The sequence below is a fragment of the Euphorbia lathyris genome, chromosome 5 (assembly GCF_963576675.1).
Source record: "Euphorbia lathyris chromosome 5, ddEupLath1.1, whole genome shotgun sequence".
In the NCBI taxonomy this organism is placed as follows: domain Eukaryota; kingdom Viridiplantae; phylum Streptophyta; class Magnoliopsida; order Malpighiales; family Euphorbiaceae; genus Euphorbia; species Euphorbia lathyris.
This window is the reverse complement of record NC_088914.1, coordinates 39052855-39075592: the sequence shown is the minus strand read 5'-3', so window position 1 is coordinate 39075592 and position 22738 is coordinate 39052855. Positions and strand designations below refer to the sequence as shown.

The 22738-nt window shown below is 33.1% G+C and overlaps 1 protein-coding gene across 1 annotated transcript; it reads left to right on the top strand.

Annotated features, from left to right (window-relative positions):
- The first annotated feature begins 19218 nt into the window (after positions 1-19218).
- On the top strand, positions 19219-21190 carry LOC136230840 (triacylglycerol lipase 2-like). Its single transcript, XM_066020026.1, has 8 exons — positions 19219-19413; positions 19480-19731; positions 19808-19918; positions 20209-20352; positions 20432-20472; positions 20545-20624; positions 20691-20786; positions 20871-21190. The coding sequence occupies exons 1-8, from the start codon at positions 19219-19221 to the stop codon at positions 21188-21190; spliced, it is 1239 nt and encodes a 412-aa protein (XP_065876098.1).
- Positions 21191-22738: the final 1548 nt, after the last annotated feature.

Below are 22738 nucleotides of genomic sequence, written 5' to 3'. Positions count from 1 at the left end.
AATTTCTCTTCCCCAGCTCAGAAACGATATGGTTAATGCCCTGAGTGATCTCTATACACTTGTTAAGAAGTGTAATAAAAAGGTTAGAGCACTCAGCAGGCGCTGTGACGAAGTGGAAGAGGTCAAACTGAGTGACCTCAGATACCTTCTTCAAGACAACTCAGTTTTGCATGAAAATATGAAAACCATTCATGAGTCTGTAGTTGAAGTCCAGTCAGTTTCCAAGAAACTGAGGAAGGATGTCACAACCATTCAGAACCAACTAAAGGTTCCAAACAAAAATAATTTTCCTCTGAGAACTAAGTATCAAGGTACTCAGTACCAAGGTACTCAGCAGAGACGAAATCCCCAGCGAAGAGTCCAGTGTGACTTTTGTGGGAAGTTAGGACACACCACTAAGGTGTGCTGGCACGCTCAGCACTGGGGTGCTGACAAGTCAGTAAAGAGTCCTAAACAGAAAGTCAGTTGTGACTTCTGTGGAAAAAGTGGTCACACTATTAATGTATGTCGCCACAAAATAAAATATGATGCTTTACCTGTTGAACCTAACAAGTCAGGACCCAAAAAGAATTGGGTACCTAAAGGAAACTGATTACAATGCAGGTAAGCCTGAGATGTGCTGAGAAGTAAAAAATGTGGTATATTGACAGCGCATGCTCAAGGCATATGACGGGTGATGAAACTCAATTCATCACGTTCGAACGTAAACGAGGAGGAAGCGTAAGTTTTGGAGACAACAAAAAGGGTAAAATAGTAGGATCAGGCACCGTTGGAGGTAATCCCACTATTGAATCTGTCTCCCTAGTCAGCGGACTCAAATATAACTTACTCAGCGTAGCTCAGCTATGTGATAATGGAAGAAAAGTTATATTTGACGAAACTGGATGTAAAATATATGAGGGAAAATCAAATGAGTTAATTTTAACTGCCCCTCGGATAGACAATGTCTTTATGCTAAACCTCGAAAAGAAGTTTTCAAAAACTGTATGCTTAGTCACAAAGGAAGAAAATTCCTGGCTATGGCACAGGAGACTTGGTCATGTAAGCATGGACCTCCTGGCCAAATTAGCAAGAAAGCAATTGGTTGAGGGACTGCCTGAACTTAAATTTCAAAAAGATCAATTATGCCATGCCTGCCAAGCTGCAAAACAAACCAAGCAATCTTTTCAAAGTAAAAACATTGTCTCAACTAAGCGTCCGTTAGAAATGCTACACTTGGATCTCTTTGGTCCAGTCCAGCCGCTGAGTCTGGGTGGAAGAAGGTTTTCCTTGGTTATTGTAGATGATTTCTCTCGGTACACATGGGTTATCCTGCTGACCAGTAAGGATGAGACCTTTGAGACATTTTCAAACTTGGTTAGAAAAATTGAAAATGAGAAAGACCTAAAATTAGCTCATATCCGTAGTGATAATGGTGGAGAATTCAAGAACCAGAAGTTTGTTGAATTCTGTGAAGCCAGCGGCATTGACCACAATTTCTCTGCTCCTAGAACGCCTCAGTAAAATGGGGTTGTTGAAAGGAAGAACAGAACTCTGGTTGAGATTGCCAGGACAATGCTGGATGAGCATAGGCTTCCAAAGTATTTTTGGGGAGAAGCTGTCAACACAACATGCTATATTCTGAATAGGGCTTTAGTTAGACCTATACTTAAGAAAACCCCATATGAACTTTGGAAAGGACGAAAGCCCAACATTGGATACTTTCGTGCCTTTGGCTGTAGGTGTTTTATTTTAAATACCAAAGATAGCTTAGCCAAATTTGATTCAAAAGCTGATGAGGCTATCTTTCTAGGCTACTCAACAAACAGCAAAGCATACAGAGTTTTTAATAAGAGAACTCAAGCATTAGAAGAATCTATACATGTGCAATTCGATGAAACTAACCCTGCAGGAAGATACCAGCCGCTGACAGAAGATGAACCAAACTCAGCACCTGCTGATCAAGAACCAGCCACTGAGTCCTTCATAAAACGGCTGACCAAAAGTAAGAGTGAACCTAAAATTACTTTCACTGACCCATCTACTTCTGCAGAGAATGTTGAAACACAGATAGATCAAGACACAAGTCTACCAAAGGAGATAAGAGTCCCAAGAGGGCATTCAGAAAATGCAATTCTTGACTCAGCTGGAAATACGCTGATGACAAGAAATCAACTAAGGAAATATCTCGGCAATGTAGCTTTTGTCTCAGTACTTGAGCTGAAGAACTTTGCCGAAGCTGAAGATGACGAATTCTGGATGAATGCCATGCAAGAGGAACTCAATCAGTTCAGGAGGAATAATGTATGGGAGTTAGTGCCACATCCTAGGAGCCAAAAGATCATTGGAACAAGATGGGTCTTCAGGAACAAGCTAGATGAGCAAGGAAACGTAGTCAGAAACAAGGCAAGACTTGTAGCTCAGGGCTACAGTCAGCAAGAAGGAATTTAGCAAACAAATGCAGACTGAATTCGAAATGTCAATGATGGGAGAACTCAACTTCTTCCTCGGACTTCAAATTAAGCAAGGAAAGAATGGCATATTCATAAGTCAAGCTAAATATGCCAAGGAGATATTGAAGAAATATGAACTAGAACATTGTAAGCCAATATCCACTCCTATGGGCACTGACACTGTCCTCTGCGCTGATGAGAATGGTAAGCCAGTAGACAGCAAGTTATACCGAGGTATGATTGGCTCTTTACTTTACTTAACAGCAAGTAGACCGGACATTCAGTTCTCAGTATGTTATTGTGCTAGATATCAAGCTAACCCTAAGGAATCCCATTACATAGCTGTAAAAAGGATCCTTAGATATTTGCAAAGCTCAGTAAATGCAGGTCTGTGGTATCCAAATACTCATGACTTTACACTCATCGGATACACTGACGCTGACTATGGACGAGACAAGCTGGAAAGAAAAAGCACCTCTGGAGGATGCCAATTCCTAGGAAGCTGTCTTGTATCTTGGTTCAGCAAGAAGCAGGCGTCAGTAGCCCTGTCCACAACTGAAGCTGAGTACATTACTGCTGGAAGCTGTGTTGCTCAAGTCCTTTGGATTAAGCAACAGCTTGAAGATTATGGTGTTCAAACAAAGATAATTGAAGTCAAATGCGACAACAAGAGTGCAATTGACCTCTCAAAGAACCCAATCTAGCACAGCAGGATGAAGCATGTCAGCATAAGACATCATTTCATCAGAGATCATGTACTTAAGAAAGAAATTAAGCTGACTTATGTCCCAACGGACGAACAGCTGGCGGATATCTTCACGAAACCACTGGCTCATGAGCAGTTCAGCATACTGAGAGAAGAAATTGGTATGTTTAATCCTCTTCAGTAAATTCCTGTGCTAAATGAATATTGAATGCTGAGTGAATTACATGCTGAATGATTTATTGTTTGCTGAGTATCTCTTGAAACTGACTGAATATACAATACTGAGTAAACTTGCACACTGAGTAAATTAGTTTAGAACTTGAACTTAAAATCATCCTTAAATAATGCACTGACCTCTCAGAATATCAAACGCTTGACATTCTAAATACTGAGTGATTAATCCGTTAGCATAAATTCCAAGCACGCGTATAACCTAGGATGACGTATTCGCCGTAATGTGTCATAAATGCCAGGATCCCTGTCGGTACATGATCCCAAGGCAACTGACACATGGATTTGGTTAAGATCCACACCGTTCAACTCGTCTATAAATCATAGGCAATTCCCCATCTTTTACTCCTTACGCTCAACAAATCTTTAAGGCTACGAAATCACCCAAATTTCTCTCTCTCAAATACCTCTATTCTCTCCATCTTAGAAGCATGACTAAGCTATCCTTCAACGTCTCCGGTGCCGGCCAAAATAAGTCCAGCTCCGATGAACCTTCACGAAACCCTTCCACCTCTAGCAAGGGTAAAACTGATCAAAACTCTGAAAAAGAGAAAGCTGTGAAAATACGAACCTACTCCAAAGTCTTCGAAAGTGTTCTCGAATGGAAAGTTGAGCCCTCCAGATGGGTTTCGGAGCACTTTGTACAGAACGAACAGCCATTTGCTGAGTGGATTTCCAAGAATGAATGGACTGGGCTGTTCTCGGTCAGGGATGAGACATATCCTGACCTAGTGAGGGAATTTTACCACAACCTCAAGGTTGCCAGTGACTCCGCCGACTACCTGAGCACTGAAGTAAAAGGGAAAACCATCTTCATCAACCCTCTGTACATAGGAAATCTCCTCCAGCTCAAAACTGAGGGAGTAAGGCTGAGAAAGTCAGGAGATCAGGATAAGACCGACTACGTCCATACCTTCTGCAAACCTGAGGGTCACTCAGGAGAGATCTCAGCATCTTCAATGGGACAGCATCAGAAGATGGCTCACTACCTGTTGAGCTATTTCATTTACCCAAAGATCAACTGCACTACATTAGCAACCAACTTTGAACAGTGCTTCATATGGCACATGCTGACGTACACCCCCATCAACATGCCAGTTTTCTTAGTTGCTGGGTTCCTACGCAGCACGGGTACAATGAGGTTGGGATCAATCATCACCAGGATTCTCATCGACCACAAGATTGACCTCGAAGGTGAGGAATCTTTTAGAGGAACTGAAATCACAGCTGCCTCACTGAGGGCACTTAAATTTGGACAGCCCTTGAAGAAAGGAAAAGCTGCTGCTGCTGCTGGCCAAGCTGATCAGACTGAGGAGACTATTGCTGAGCCTAAGAAAGGGCGAAGAACTAAGGCCCCAGTTTCTCGCAAGAGAAAATCTGCTGAGGCACCTAATGCCGTGTCTCCAGCAAAGAGGCAGAGGTCAGCTGGAAAGTCAGCTGAGAAGAAGAAGCAGAAGTCTTCAACACTGGCACCTCTCGACGTCATACCGACAGATTTTATTGTACCAGGTGATTCTCATTTCACTCAATGCCAAGGTACTGATGCTGAGGAACCTGAGGTCCAGTTAGATGACCACTTCATCTCCCAAGTTGAGGAAGAACTTGATGGAGATAATACTGAAGAAAAAGAAGAAGAAGACGATGAAACCAGCAGTCAGGATGACGCTGAGGAGTCTGAAGAGTATGACAGCGAAATAGAGTCTAATTCATTTTTTATTGCCTCTTTCCAAAAGTTAGCATCTACAGAGGTCATGGCCTCCTTATATATCTTAGGATCTTCTTCTATTAGATAGGCAGACATAAAAACATCATCTATTCTATCTGAATTTTCTAGCAGAAAAGAGGAAACAAAGTCGGGTCCAAAACTATTAGCTATTTTCCTTCTTTTACTTCTTCTAGGTTCATGTTCACATTCATCATGTTTTTCTAAAGAACTAGAAGCAAGAGAATCACTAGCAGATACAGTATTAGAGGGACCAACATTATCACTCAAAAGATTTTTCTTTAAAGGAAAAATATTTTCGAAGAATTCTGCATCTCTAGATTCACATATGGTATAGTCATTTAGTGCCATAAATCTAAAGGCAGCACTATTAGAAGCATATCCAATAAAAACACAATCAAAGATTTTTGGCCCTATGTTGGGTTTTCTAAAAGATGGAAAAGCAACCTTAGCAAGACACCCCAAACCCTCAAGAAATTTAAATTAGGCGAATACCCCTTCCAAAGCTCATAAGGAGTTTTGTCTAATTTTTTATGAGGAACTCTATTTAAAATATAGCATGCAGAAAAAACAGCCCCCCCCCCCACATATTATCAGGCATACCAGAACTAATCAGCATGGCATTCATCATTTCTTTAAGCGTTCTATTTTTCCTTTCCGCTATACTGTTTTGTTGTGGTGTATATGGCGCACTAGTTTCATGTATAATGCCATTTCTCCTCACAAAATGTTTTAAGGAAATTAGTTCCGTATTCTCCACCTCTATCAGATCTAAGCCTTTTTATTTTTCTATCTAGCTGATTTTCTACTTCCATTTTATATTTTAGAAACATACTTTCAGCCTCATCTTTTGATCTTAAGAGATATACTTTGGTGTATCTAGAAAAGTCATCAACAAAGGTCATATACCATCTTTTACCACCTCTACTATTGGAATTCTTAAAGTCAGCTAGATCAGAATAAATTAATTCAAGCAATTCAGTACTTCTCTTAGTAACAGATGGAAAGGGCTTCTTGGCAAATTTAGCTTCTACACAAATATCACATTTTCTTTCATGCTCATAATTGACAATATCAATAACATGCATATTTTTTAATCTTTTAATAGAAGCATAATTCACATGTCCTAATCTACCATGCCAAACATCCAAAGACTCACATAAGTAAGCAGAACCAGAAGAACTTGCATTATTTCCAACAGAGTTAACATAAACAGTGTTCATGATAAAAAGCCTATCACCTAGATACCCTTTCCCTACAAAGGTCCCATTCTTAGTAAGAATCACCTTATCAGCCTCAAAAGTAATTTTTAAACCAGCCTTATTCAATAAACTACCAGAAATGAGATTCCTACGAAGTGAAGGCACATACAGAACATTATTCAATGATAAACTTTTTCCAGAAGTTAATTTGAGTAAGACTGTTCCTTTACCAACAACACCAGCAGTTGCGGTGTTACCCATGTAGACACACTCTCCATCAACAGCATCCTCAAAATGATGAAACAGCTCCCTGTTTGAACATAAGTGTCTGGTAGCTCCGGTATCCAGCACCCAGTCAGTTTTGTTTTCCACCAAGTTCGACCCTACCACCACAACAGCAATGATTTCATTGTTCTCCACTAAATTGGATTGTCCGGTAGGCTTTTTGTTAGCATTTTGATTTGAATTCTGTTGGTTCTTCCTTTGGAAACATTGAAATGCTCTATGTCCGGGTTTTCCACACACAAAGCATTCAACCTTTCGCTTTTGGACCTTTCCATGCTTGAAAGACTTATTCTGTTTGAAGCCTTTTTGGGACTTGTTTGCATGTCCTTTTGATCTGTCTTTTGGAATCACAGTAGATTCAACCACATTAGCATTAATAGAAACAGAAATAGAGGAAAGTTGTTTATCTTTCATTCTGTTTGCTTCTTTAGTTCGCATATGACTAACAAGCTCCTCCAGGCTGAAATCTTTAATTTTGTGCTTCAGGTGGTTTCTGAAGTCACTCCAGGAAGGAGGGAACTTCTCCAGCAGAACATTGGCTTGAAGCATATCGCACATATTCATCCCCTCACTGAGAACTTCAGCAACAAGGTTCTCATATTCGTGAATCTGATCAATGATTGGATTCTGATCAACTATCTGATAATGTAACCACTTGCCAACAATATATTTTCTTTTTCCAGCATCATCAGACCCATATTTATCTTTTAAAGAGACCCAAATTTCTTTCGCATACCTTTTGTTCACAAATATATCAAACAGTGGGTTCGACATATGATTAAGGAGATGTCCTCTGACTATTTTGTTATCTTTTTCATACTTAGCAGACTGGTTATCGTATTGTTGAACAATAAGCGACATAGCAGGACCGTTTGGGTCGACAGAAGGATCAGAAAGAACAACATAATCAAGGTCTAATTGCTCAAAAAATATAAGCATTTTCTGAGACCATCTTTTGTAGTTCAGACCGTCTAAGGGCTCTAATTTAGAGAGATCGGGAATGTTTTTTGAGATTAGAGCAGACATGATGACGGGCAGAAAATAATCGTTTTCAAATTGTAAGTACAAAAGAAGGAATAGAAATAACTTATCGGAATGTAAAAGCTGTGTCGTGGATAGAACCACTGCGTTGAAAACGATTACGGCAGACTCTGGTGCAATCTGGAAGTCCGATCGTCAACCAAGGTTTACACAGCGAGCGTCGCACTAGTGCACTCTAGGGCGAAGCTTTGGAACAGCAAAAGATTTAATTGCCCAGAGAAGAAAATTGTAATGGAGATAAAAATTGTAATCGCAAAGTTTCTGTGTCTCTGAACTTCTTAGAGTTCGTTTTTTATTTTGGTATAAAACGAACGTTGTAGTGGACAACGTTTTGGAGAGAAAAACGAAATGGTTGAGTAAAATCAGGGATAGTGGAGATAGGATTTTAACTTGTTAAGAAATAGTAAAAAAGGTTTAAAATATTTAATGGCCAAATAAAAATCGGGCCCAGTCCAGTCGGGCGTCGCGCGAACGAGCGAGCGAGCGCGCGCGTGTGGTTTATTTTATAAAACCCACTAAACACAATTTTATAACTCTTTTGGCCCAACCCAATATAAACCCTTCAACCATCTCAAAAGTTTCCCATGTGGGATACTTAAAGTCACAAAAGACAAGCAAAGGCTAAAGAGCCATTTTACCAAAATCTCCAACACAAGTTGTTATATATATATGAAGGGTATTGTGGATAATTCATAATGAAACAGTCTAGATATGTAAGTTGTTTTCAAATGGATCTAAATATGTAAATGAGCATCCCAGTTGATCCAGTTTTATAATTTTCCTATTTAATAAATCGAGCCCGTTAACGGACGCCTCGGGACGCTAGATAAGAAATATATTTTATTATTTTTTATATGACACACATTAAATGGGTTGTATTGGAAAATGATAATATTTTGTTATTCCTGATTACTTTAATTAATTTTGTCACAATTATTTAAGTTTTTGTCTTTAATTAAATAGTAAAATATATTTCTTATCAAATGTTCCGGGGGCGTCCGTTAGCTTTTGCCATAATAAAAAGGAGGCTTAAAACACTATTGACACATTGACTTATTAAAAAATGTTGGTTTTTGTTCTTGACTTATTATTTAGTATCATTAGCTCCTCACCAGTTTAAAATATTGATCTTTGCTCCTCCCTCATTATTTAGTAACATTTGCCCTCTACCTATCAAAAGTGGTGAAATCTTAACCAATGTGAATAGTAAGTTAACAATCTATTTTAAATTTTTAACCTATCTAACAGAAATCTGATGGCAAAAAGTATCATTAGACCCCTAATCTTTCACTTTTTACTTCATTAAGCCATTGATCTTTTATTTGGATATATTAAGTCTGATAACTTATGAACGAACTTCAGTAAAGTGGGGGCGCCGTTGGGTTCGGTCGAGGGCACTCCGATGCTTAAATCAGTAAAGTATAAAATAACGATAAACTGTAAGCACAAAGTGTGATGTAGAAAAGTGTACCTTAATATCTTGGGATGTGAGGGTATTATAGTAGCATAATTGTAACCATCGAATTTGTAACTAGAAAGCCTCTCATTAATGCTACTTTAATGGTAGTTACTATGTTCATTCAAGCATGACCGTTTAGCCCATTTATGGAGCCATTACTAGTCATTAATGGTTTGAGTTTCCATATGGGAAGACGACGCCGACATCCTTTGGACGGATCAATGTTGTATCTCGGGTCTCCCAAGATATGGCGGTTGTGGATCTCTTTAAGATGTCTGATCCTTACGGGGCATATCTTTTTGGATCATGGATCCTTGGTGGCGAGTGACTTGCTTCGTACGCCATCTAGCTGGCGGATCTCTGGTCACTGCCAATGTCCAAGTGTTCTTTTAGTCCTTGGATTACATGAAGCTTTACGGATTCGCCCCTGGATGATATCTGGAAGTTATCAAAGCCCTTGATCATTTATTTTTGGTCTCATTAAGCCTTTTATCACCAAATTAGTAAGTTATGCACATCTAATTCTGTTAAAAATACGTTATTAACTTTATCTGTATTTGAAATTATTAAAAAAAATATTTTTTACTGTATGAATTAAGGTTTTAACAGTTTTCCTACAGCCACATCACACATCCAAAACTGCTTTTAAACAGTGAAAAATTACAAATTTCGAATGAAGGTGCAATTAACCGAATTATATGTTCAAAATTACTTTTTTTGGTCATAAATGGCTTAATGAGACCAAAAATATATGATGAGAGGCTTAATGTATCTAAATAAAAGATTAAGGGTTTAATGAACCAAAAAATGAAAGATAAAGAGACTAATGATGTTTTTTTTTTTTTTTTTTGACAAATCTGATCTATAAAAGCTCAACAAAGGTGAAAGGTTAAGTTACTAAATAATAGATTAGTGTGCTAATTATGCTTTTAAGTCTAAAAAGTAGAAGTGATAAAATTATATATGATATAAAATGTACACTAACTCGATTAGATTGACATGAATTTTGTTTGATAATTGACACGACTCTCAATTAAAAAAGAAGAAGAAGTGTTTTGATTTTTGATTGATTTATTATGGGTTTAAGAATAACAGTGGTGAAAAGAGGGAGGGACACCTGTTTATAACATGACAAACATTCCCAAGTCCTTGGATTGGATGACCCTAAAGATGTCCAACTTTTATTGGAAGCATTAAAAAGATAAACTTGTAGTTCAGACCATTCCAAATTATTGACTTTATGTTGGCTATTGCTTTCTTAAAACTTCACTAGTTTTACTGTTTGTTTACCATTTAATTTAATTATGTGTTTTCTCTTATTCACTATACTAGTCTCGAAAACCCATGCGATGCACGGGATATGAAACTTTTATATAATTTAGATAAATAAATAAATTAACATATTTACTTTTAAGTAATTTTATATCATGCTATAAAAAAATTTATATTATGTATATTTGAAATTAATATATATTTTTTATTGATAATTCAAATTAAATTAATTTTGAAAATAATTTATTAATTTTTTTATAGCATTTGAATTAAAGGTGAATGATTTATTTATTTTTACAAAATTCGATGATTTGTACTTTTTAGGAATTTTAATACATTTTCATATTTTGGAATTCTGTGAAACAATAATAATAAAATAGGAGATTAATTAAGAAATATATTATAATATAATGAAAAACCAAAAATTGAATTAAACTACAATTAAAATTAAATATTATATTTACGATACAAAAGAATTACAATATATGTTAAACAAAAATTTAATTAAACTACAATTAAAATTAAATATTATATCTACGGTACAAAAGAATTACAATCTATGTTAAAATGGAAGCAACATCAATATATTATTGGGAAAAGTACAAAAATAAACCTTGTGGTTACGCCCATTTTCGAACAACACCCATGTGGTTTAAAAGTTTGCAAAGTGGTACCATGTACTTCATTCCGTTAGCAAACACATACCAAATTGACTAACGGTGTTAAAAGTCAAAGGAAAAAGAGTTAATTTGGTCCTTATATTTATTTATTTTTATAAATTGACCACCTTATTATCTAATTATCGCAAACAAACCCCAAAATAAAAAATAAAATTCAAATATACCATCTTCTCCATCTCATTTTAATTTCTTGTTTTTTTTCTTTCTCTCTCCTCTCTCTTAATTTCTCTCTCTAAAATTCAATGTGTTGATCAATAATCTATGATCTTCTGATTAAAAAAAACACCATAGTTCTCAAATCCCATTCCATTATTTAACACTTCTAATAGAAACAAATAACAAATAAATTAAAATGTCATATTGTTAATTAAAAATGTTGGCCAACCAATGAATGAAGGTATGTCCATGGATGGAAAACACTGAAACGCTGAATCAGGATGAGGGTCCGTCGACTCCGTGACCGTGACCTCTGGGGACAAAATGATTTTTTTTTAATCGATGAAAATGATGGTATAGCTACGGAGTCTGTGATTCATATAAATGATTGTAATTGGGGAAGAGAAGAGGAGCTTACAGTGAAAACGGAGAACGTAACCTCCCATGGATTAAACATTCCATCTTTAGAAGCAGAGAAGTTGCAAACATTTAGAAATTCCTGATTCCATTGAAAATCTCCATGAGCGTAAAATCCACCTTCCTGAGTGAAATTCCTTTTAGAAGATTTCCTAAAATTCCTCAACCTACTATGTTTTTGACTTTTCCATTTAATCTCAACCCAAAATCTCTTTTTTCTCTGCATCCATTTTCACACCTTCGATTTTCTGCACTTTTATTATATAATTTGCTTTGTTATTTGTTTCTATTGGAAGTGTTAAATAACCGAATGGGATTTGGGAACTATGGTGTTTTTCTTTTAATCAGAAAATCATAGATTATTGATCAACGCATTGAATTTTAGAGAGATAAATTAAGAGAGAGGAAAGAGAAAGAAGAAAAAAAAATAAGAAATTAAAGAGAGATGGAGAAGATGGTATATTTGATTTTTATTTTTTTAATTTGGAGTTTTTTTGTGATAATTAGATAATAAGGAGGTCAATTTATAAAAATAAATAAATATAAGGATTAAACTAACTCTTTTCCCTTTGACTTTTAACACCATTAATCAATTTGGTATGTGTTTGCTAACGGAATGAAGTACATGGTATCACTTTGCAAACTTTTAAACCACATGGGTGTTGTTCGAAAATGGGTGTAACCACAAGGTTTATTTTTATACTTTTCCCTATATTATTTTATAAACTATTACAATCAATATTTTTCTAATGTTGCATATGAAGAAACTTTATTAATTCAATATGTTACATATAAATAAAATAAATTCGTAAGAATTAGTCACAAATTCATCTTGATGATAATCATTTTGCTTGATGAAATTTCATGATCACCAAGTATTCGAATTCAATTATTCATTCTGCTACAATAACCTAATATATCTAATTGAATCAGTTTAAGGTGATGATTTCTCCTATTTTCATCTCGTAATATCTCATCAAGACATTCAATCAATTTGTTTTTCATTCTTAATTTCACTATATAGAATATCAGTTACGCTTGCAGATATCACTTATTTGACTTCATTAATATTTTCTAATAACTATATATTCTTGAATTTCGTAAGCAAGAAAAACAAACAAAAGAATAGAAAACAAAAATGAAAGGATAAAAAAGATAATTAGGAGAGAACCATCTTCCTCTCGGTTTTTTTTTTTGAAAATAAGAGAGAATGTCGAGATATAAGCATATAAAGAGGAGAGTGAAAATATTTTTTGCCCATTAATTAAACATTTTATTTTTTCTTAATGAAATATTAAGTCCATAAATTAATTTTAGTTAAATAGAATTAAATCGCAATTAAAACCACTCAGTACAAAAAAAATGTTTTATAATTAATATGTGAAATTAATTATATTAATTAGAATAATTATGCTTAGCATTTGAGAATTTAGGAAAAAAAAATAACTTCTTGATAATAATAATAATAAGGGTTACTAATAATATTTTTTTTTTGGTAGGCAGAGTTACTAATAATAATAATATAACATAATTTATAATTGAAATAAACTTCATTGTAAGTATAATATTCCAATACCTCTTTAATATTTTATTCAATATGTCTCAAATTTCAATGAACAACTATTGTGTGAAACTTTATATCTATTTGTATCAAAATGTATAAAATAAAAAAATACAATCCATATCAATTAGATAAACTCAAACTAAAAAATGAGTGGATTTCAACAGGTTCCGAATTAGAAAAATTAATCTAACTTCAATTAAAGCTAAAAATTGAGTTCATATAAAGCCGAAAATCTAAATTTAAGTTAGAGTTAACAATCGAAAGGATAACATCTAGCAACATATACTAAAAAAAAAATGCAAATATACAAAATCTTTATTTTAGTCATTTTGAAAAAAAAAAGACAAATAAAAAAGAAAACATGGATAAGGTAGCGAGAGGTATGGAATCTGGGTAACGACAGAAATGAAATTTCATCTCTGAAAGATGAAACTATAACAACTACTGTTTAATAAAAATAAAACAATAACACAGTTGAGAAAACTAAAAATTGAGTTCATATAAAGCCGAAAATCTAAATTTTAATTAGAGTTAACAATCAAAACGATAACACCTAGCAACATATACTAAAAAAGAATACAAATATACAAAATCTTTATTTTAGTCATTTTGAAAAAAAAAAGACAAATAAAAAAACATGGATAAGGTAGCGAGAGGTATAGAACCTGGGTAATGACAGAAATGGAATTTATCTCTGAAAAAATGAAACTATAACAACTATTGTTTAATAAAAATAAAACAACAACACAATTCAGAATAAAAATAACTACAACATATGAAAACAATCGAATAATTACCTTGAGAAACGTAAGAATTTATTATAATTTTTGACACTTTTGTGTTTCTCGATTTTAGTTGTTCATACATCTTCTATTTCTATCGGATTTCTTGAATTGGAGATATCAGTTTGAAAAAAAAGGACAAATAAAAAAGAAAACATGGATAAGATAGCGAGAGGTATAGAACCTGGGTAACAACAGAAATGAATATGAAAGATGAAACTATAACAACTATTGTTTAATAAAAATAAAACAAAAATATAATTGAGAACAAAATAACTACAACATATAAAAAAAATCGAATAATTACCTTCAGAAATATAATACTATCTATCATGATCAATGAATATAATGGTGGAATATTATCTATCATGCTTTATATATAAGTTTATTTGTGACTTTTGGATTTCCTTTGCTTTGTGTTTTTTCATCTTTGCGTAACTCTTGCTTTCTTTTATTATTTTAATTAACTAGTCGAAAACCCGTGCGATGCACGGGATACGAAACTTGTATATAATTTAGATAAATAAATAAATTGACATATTTACTTTTAAGTAATTTTATATCATTCTATGAATTTTTTTTATATCATGTATATTTGAAATTAATATATATTTTTTATTGATAATTCAAATTAAATTAATTTTGAAAATAATTGATTAATTTTTTTTATAGAATTTTAATTAAACGTGAATGATTGATTTATTTATTTTTATAAAATTCAATGATTTGTACTTTTTAGTAATTTTAATACATTTTCATAGTTTGGAATTTTATGAAACAATAATAATAAAATAGGAGATTAATTAAAAAATATATTAGAATATAATGAAAAACCCAAAATTAAATTAAACTACAATTAAAATTAAATAATATATTTACGATACAAAAGAAAACAAAAATTGAATTAAACTACAATTAAAATTAAATATTATATCTATGATATAAAAGAATTACAATCTATGTTAAAGTGGAAGCAACATCAATATATTATGCTATAAAATATTACAATCAATACTTTTCTGATGTTGCACGTGAAGAAGCTTTATTAATTCAATATGTTACATATAAAAAAATAAAATTCATAAGAATTAGTCACAAATTCATCTTGATGATAATCATCTTGCTTGATGGAATTTCATGATCACCAAGTATTCGAATTCAATTATTCATTCTGCTACAATAACCCAATATATCCAATGGAATCAGGTTAAGGTGATGATTTCTCCTATTTTCATTTCGTAATATCTCATCAAGACATTCAATCAAATTGTTCTTCATTCTTTCACTATATAGAATATCAATCACGCTCATAGATATCACTTATTTGATTTTATTAATATTTTCTAATAATTATATATTCTTGAATTTTGTAAGCAAGAAAAAACAAATAAAAGAATAGAAAACAAAAATGAATGGACAAAAATGATAATTAGAAGAGAACTATCTTCATCTCATTTTTTTTTTCGAAAATAAGAGAGAATGTCAAGATATAAGCATATAAAGAGGAGAGTGAAAATATTTTTTGCTCATTAATTAAAATTTTTATTTTTTCTTAATGAAGTATTTAAGTCTACTCAGTACAAAAAACGTTTTATAATTAATATGTGAAACTAATGCTATTAATTAGAATCAGTCGTATGCTCAATATTTGAGAATTTGAAGAGATTCAAATAATAATATTTTTTAATTAATATTTTCCAACAGCTTCCTATAACCATGTTTCATTTTCATATGTTAAAAACTCTTGAAATACTAACAATTTTGTACAAACCATAATATAATAGTTAGAAACTATATAAGTCAATGTTGCAAAATCAATTATCTCAGTATCCCATAATTAATGTACATTTTTAGGATTTTGAGCATCAAAATTTTTATTTACCTTCATTTTGAATTCGTATCTAGCATAATCCAAATTCTTCAAGAATAAACATCTTATCAAATGCATTAGACGCTTACAATCTCTTTGTCCAGATAACTGGAAAAAAATAACTTCTTGATGATAATAATAATAATAATATAACATAATTTATAATGAAATAAGTTTCCTTGTAAGTATAATATTTCAATACCTTTTTAATATTTTATTCAATATGTCTCAAACTTCAATGAACAACTATTGTGTGAAACTCTATATCCATTTGTACCAAAATACATAAAAATAAAAAATACAATCCATATCAGTTAGATAAACTCAAACTAAAAAAATGAGTGGATTTCAACAGGTTTCGAATTAGAAAAATTAATCTAACTTCAATTAAAGCTAAAAATTGAGTTCATATAAAGCCGAAAATCTAAATTTAGTTAGAGTTAACAATCGAAACGATAACACCTAGCAACATATACTAAAAAAGAATGCAAATATACAAAATCTTTATTTTAGTCATTTTGAAAAAAAAAAGACAAATGAAAAAGAAAACATGGATAAGGTAGCGAGATGTATGGAACCTGGGTAATGACAGAAATCAGGGGCGGAGACAGAAATCAGGTGTCTCAAATTGTTTTCTAATCAAATTGTTTTCTAATCTAATGTCTATTTTTTAATGAATGAATTAGCTTTATTATTTGTATTGATTTTGATCTAATTTCATATTTACGCAACCGGATGGGAGATGCTTATATGAGTGATTCATTGATGTGTTATATTGAGAATACTACTTTCAACAGTATTGAAGATGAAGCCATTTTGCAAAATTATCAGAATTTTCGGTCTCGAAGAACAATATTGCCAACTATCAGTAGATCATAGATTGTCGGTAGCTCATCTATTTTGAAAAATAGTTATATAATTATCGGTATCTGTAAAACTTATTTTTGATTATTTTGCAATGGAATTACATTTTTATATAGTATTATTTTTAATTTTTATATGTACATGGAGAATTTTTTTTTTACAATGTTGGGCTAAAATTAGCTCCCCCTAATCTCAAATCCTGGCTCCGCCACTGACAGAAATGGAATTTCATCTCTGAAAGATGAAACTATAACAACTATTGTTTAATAAAAATAAAACAATAACACAATTGAGAACAAAAATAACTACAACATGTGAAAAAAACTTGAATAATTACCTTGAGAAACGTAAGAATTTCTTGTAATTTTTGACACTTTTGTGTTTTCCAATTTTAGTTGTCCATGCATCTTTTATTTCTATCGGGTTTCTTCAATTGGAGATATCAGTTTGTAAAAAAACGACAAATAAAAAAGAAAAACATGGATAAGGTAGTGAGAGGTATAAAACCTGGGTAACGGCAGAAATGGATCTGAAAGATAAAACTATAACAACTACTGTTTAATAAAAATAAAACAACAACACAATTGAGAACAAAATAAGTACAACATATGAAAAAAAATCGAATAATTACCTTCAGAAATATAATACTATCTATCATGACCAATGAATATAATGGCGGAATACTATCTATCATGCTTTATATAGACGTTTATTTGTGACTTTTGGATTTCCTTTGCTTTGTGTTTTTTCATTTTCCCGTAACTCTTACTTTCTTTTATTATTTTAATTAATGGGCTAATAATTATTTAATTTATTATAAATATAAATATGTTATTTTTTATTAATTAAATCTTTTTAATCTTGACTTTTTATTACGTTGACAACTCATCAAAAATGCCTCTAAGACACTTCTCCTTATTTCTCTCTGCTTCCGCTATTATATATAGTATAGATAGGCTAGTAATTGTTTAATATATTATATTATAAATATAAATCTGTTATTTTTAATTAATTAAATCTTTTTAATCTGATTTTTTACTACATTGACAACTTATCAAAAAGACCTCTAAAACACTTCTCCTCAGTTCTCTCTGCTTCCGCTATTATATATATATATATATATATATATATAGTATAGATAGTTTTCTTATTCATGTTTTGATTTGATAACCACATAAAATTATTGTCTTCTTATTATATTATAACCCTTGTGCTTTTCTTCTTTTATCTCATATAACACTTTAATACAACCATTTTGTGTTTTTCTTAATAAAATAATTTATAGATCTGAGATAATTCTTTTAGCACATCTTTGACATTATTATTATTATTTTGGTGTATTTATATCATATATATTTACATGGATTATTGACGTAAAACTCATGTTTTAGCTCCTATATATTTTCTAGTTTTCCAAAAGTAATTTATTGGTAAATCAAAATAGCACATGCAAATAGTTTTGACGGAAAAATAACCGCTTTTTATGACTTCTCGAAGGTGGACTCTTGTGTTGATTGAATTTTGTATAAATATACAAATATTGGGTTAAGTTATGCTTACTTTGTTTTTTCCACCATTGGATGGTGATGAACTTTGATAAAGTTAGCTCATCCAATGGTAGAAAAAACAAAGTAAAACTTATTTTGTGAAAAATAAAATAAGCATGCAATATTTCATCAACCGGAAAATTAGAAATAAATCAGGTACTGTTATTTCAATTGCAGGCATAGATTATATATGGGTCCGTGGATATAATGCATTTATTTTAACATTAAACAGGCAGGAGACGGTGTGTAGAAAAAGAAACAATCATCCCTAGGCCTAGCTATATAAAAATTCTTAATTAATTAATTATACTCTTTTGGGAGTTACATTGGATCATTCCATTACATTTCTTAAAACGTTGTGTTCCAAGTTATTAAGTTGTTTGTCCAAGAATATGTTTAATGTATAACATCTTTTTCTTACCGAATTGAAATTTATTATTTTTTCTAGTTTAAATGATTTTGAATTTATTTAAAGTGATTAATTGATTTTTAAATTTATTTAAAGTGGTCTATTGACTTCTCAAATTTAGTGATTTATTGAACTCTTAAACATGAAATGATATGCATTTCAACTTGCTCAAATATCTTGTTACTCTCATATATCAACTTTTTAAATCGGTTTTTTGGACCAAGTTGAAAGAGGAAGAGGATACATGGTATTAAGCTTAATATTTTGGAGAGATATGTGATTTTCCGAGGAGAATATGTAGATGTAGGCAAAAGAAGGTATATATATGTGAAGAGAGGTCCTTGTATCCTATGCATATTGTTGGCATTATATTTTCGTATATTACTAATGAAGACAAACAGATAAAGAAAATATTAATCATTTTCTTGTGAACAGAAGGAGGAATCAAGAATACAGAAAAACCTTAATTTGATGTTTCCTGGTTTAAGCAATTTGGATACTCATTTGTGTTGCCATCTAGGAATTGTGCCACTATAAATAATACTACTTTTTTTTAGGGAGCAAATATATTAAAATAAATGGCCAACAGATTAACCTTAATAATTCATATATGCATTCTTTTCTGTGGGCCTTCAGCTTCAGCTCTACTTGGGAAAAGGACAAATTTGCGTTCGGCGAAAAACCAGCAGCAGCTTGTGACTGCCTCTGCCTCTGATGATGGCATTTGCAAATTAATGGTTCACAAACATGGCTATGCTTGCCAAGAACACACGGTAATACTTCTTTTTAATTAGACTAATCCTATTCTTAATATTGACGTTGTCTGGTATCATATTCAGGTGACCACAGAAGATGGTTTCATTCTAAGCTTACAAAGAATCCCAGAAGGGAGGTCCGGCGAGTCTCCGGAGAATAGGCCACCGGTTCTGCTACAACATGGAGTACTCATGGACGGAATAACATGGCTGCTTTTTCCACCGGAGGAATCTCTGGCGTTGGTATTGGCTGATAATGGATTTGATGTTTGGATAGCTAATAGTCGTGGGACTAAATATAGCCGTGCTCATACCTCACTCACCCCTGATGATCCAGTCAGTACATGTACATGTATACATTTCTTATCTTGTTTCCTATTTAATTAATTAATTTGTGGGTAATTGAAGCTAGGCCTTCTGGAATTGGTCGTGGGATGAACTCGTAGCTTATGATCTTCCTTCTACACTCAAGTATGTGCATAACCAGTCTGGACAAAAAGTCCACTATGTTGGACATTCACTTGTGAGTTTTTCTTTTAAGCTTCATTTTTCAGTTTATGCTTGATACAATGTTCACTCCCATTTGTTCAAATATTTACTAATTATATATTTTGGGATAAAGTTAATTTAGTTACTATACTATGTACAATTTTCTTAATCGTTTGTCAAATGATACCATTAAATATTTCACTAACAAAAATTGAAGTGAACCCTCTACATCTAGAAATTTTGTGGAGCATGTGTATGCGTAGAGAGATTAACTATACAATCACGGCCACATTTGTTAATTTATGATTAATAATGGTGGGTCAGGGAACATTGATGGCATTGGCAGCAGTAACAAAGGGAGAGGTAGTGAGCATGTTGAGATCAGGTGTGATGCTTTGCCCAATTGCTCATGTTGGTCAGCTCACTTCACCTCTTGCAAGATCTGCAGCTGACAACAATGTTGCTGAGGTCTATAAATTCTTCTACTTTTCAATCTTTTTTCTTTGTAAAACCATATACTATAATTTATTCATACTTTGTTTTACAGACATTGTACAACTGGGGTTATTATGAATTCTCTCCAAGAGGGTAACTAATACACTACAAATTCACATTATACAAATTTGTATTCATGTGCTTAACTTATTATGAATGAAACAGGGAAACTGTAGTCAAAATCCTTAAAGATATATGTAAAAAGGCTGGCTTTGATTGCACTGACTTGCTCACTGCTTTCACAGGTATTTTACTTCTTCTAATTAATTATATAAGTAAAATTAAGTGATGTAAATATATATACAATACAGGGCAGAATTGCTGCTTGAATTCCTCCATTGTAGATGTATTCTTAGACCATGAGCCTCAATCATCATCAACAAAGAACATGATCCATCTGTCTCAAAGTATGCATCATCTATACTATATCTCTCTTTAAATGGAGTTTCTTTTTGTTTGTTTGAATTGGATATAATGAATGCATTAAATAGTGATTAGAGAAGGAACAATTGCAATGTACGATTACAAAGACGAAAAAGAGAATGAGAAACACTACGGTCAAAGCAGTCCACCCGAGTACAAGATGAATGAGATTCCAAAGGATCTTCCGATGATGTTGAGCTATGGAGGAGAAGATGCTCTTTCTGATGTCAAAGATGTAAAACTGTTGCTTGAAAGCCTAAAAGATCATGATGGAGATAAACTTGTTATTCAGTACAGACAAGATTATGCTCATGCTGATTATGTTATGGCTTCTAACGCTAAACAAGACGTTTATGATCCTCTCATTGCTTTCTTTAACCTTCAATGACTTTTCCTTTTTACTTCAGATCATATCAATTTTTAAGCTTTTCTTTTTGGCTTCATTTTTCAATCTTTAAGTTATCTCTTCTTTGCATTGCATAATCGACATATATAATTGTATTGTATGTATAACCTTGTGCCTTTTGCTCTAATATCTTTCCACTTTGGTGTTCAGTTTCACTTATAAAAAAAAAAAAGGGCAGCCCGGTCGCATTACGCGTCCCCGCTGAGCGAGGGTCCGGGAAGGGGTCCCACCACAAGGGTGTATTGGGGGCAAGCCTTCCCTTGCCAATTTAATTGGCAAGAGGCCGCTCCTAAGACTCGAACCCGTGACCTCTGGTCACACGACAACAACGTTTTACCGTTGCGCCAAGGCTCGCCCTCTGTTCAGTTTCACTTATACTGTTTAAATTCTTCTTACTCGTACTGTTTAATCAAATTGTTAAAGAGGTCTGTAAATAAGTCAGCTCATGACTTGATAAAAGTTCAAACATGTTCGGTTCGATAAAAACTCGATCATTTTCGGTTCGAGTTAATTAATTCTCTTATTTAATCAATCAAGCACAATGAATTAGTTCCTATAGATTTACAATTATTGATTAATTTCACTTAGGCCCTAGTTATGGAGATTCAGTTCATCTTTAAACTAAAATAAGCATAGATAATGACAATTGTGGATGAAGAATTCATAATTAAGATAGTGAATAACATAAACAAGTTAGAAGATTGAGGAAGGAGATGAAGGAAAGTTGAAGCCCCGTGTCTTAGATTTCGATGGCAGTTTGAATCACATCAATTTAAACTTGTATGAAAAAGTTATGCCCAAAATACAGAAGAGTATCAAATCTACAAAATAAAGCATTAATTCAAAATCACTTCAATCTTTCAACAATTTCAAAGACGAAAGTTCGAAATATGGGGCATGTTATGGCGACTCAATCCTAAAAACAAGTTAAACTAGAAAGCAGGAAAACTAAATCTAGAAAACAGTAAATTGCAGGATTTAAAAGCTAGCTTCTATTCGTACCCCTCCTCACACTTTAAGTGTGTATTTACCCCCAAAAATGCATGAAACTAAAGTGTAAAATAAATGAAAAGAGATAAGGATAGAAGTACTCCCTAATCCCACCCTTGGTGGTGGATAGAATAATCAATGAATCGGTCCACCCTCTGTTTTTGCTCTAGTGCCTCCACCCGCATACCTTGCAAGTCATGTGTAAGACTGGCTATCTGCTCACTGTTGCGCTGGTGGAGAGAGGTTGCATGAGTGAGACCAACTTTAATTCTTGAATTCTGCTCCTCAATCCTCGCATTTGAGGCCTCAATTCGGGCATTGGAGGCCAATAATGCCTCAAATTGAGTCATATCGACTCCTTGGGGTGTGGTTAAGGATGAAGGACCGGCAGATGACTCCCCTCCTCTAGCTGCTGCTCTCTGCCTATTTATCTCTGGAGGGTCATCTTTCGCTTTTACCTTCTGCAATTGATTCTAAAAGAAAAGGACAGTGATACTCAACCGATTCTCGGTTGGGACTCGCTTCCTTCTTCCTCCCCCG

Excerpts from the sequence above, each read along its gene's own strand:
- LOC136230840 (XM_066020026.1), top strand. The coding sequence starts at position 19,219 with ATGGCCAACAGATTAACCTTAATAATTCATATATGCATTCTTTTCTGT. Across the intron at positions 19,919-20,208 it reads ACTATGTTGGACATTCACTT|GGAACATTGATGGCATTGGC; the intron begins GTGAGTTTTTCT and ends ATGGTGGGTCAG. Across the intron at positions 20,625-20,690 it reads CTTGCTCACTGCTTTCACAG|GGCAGAATTGCTGCTTGAAT; the intron begins GTATTTTACTTC and ends TATACAATACAG.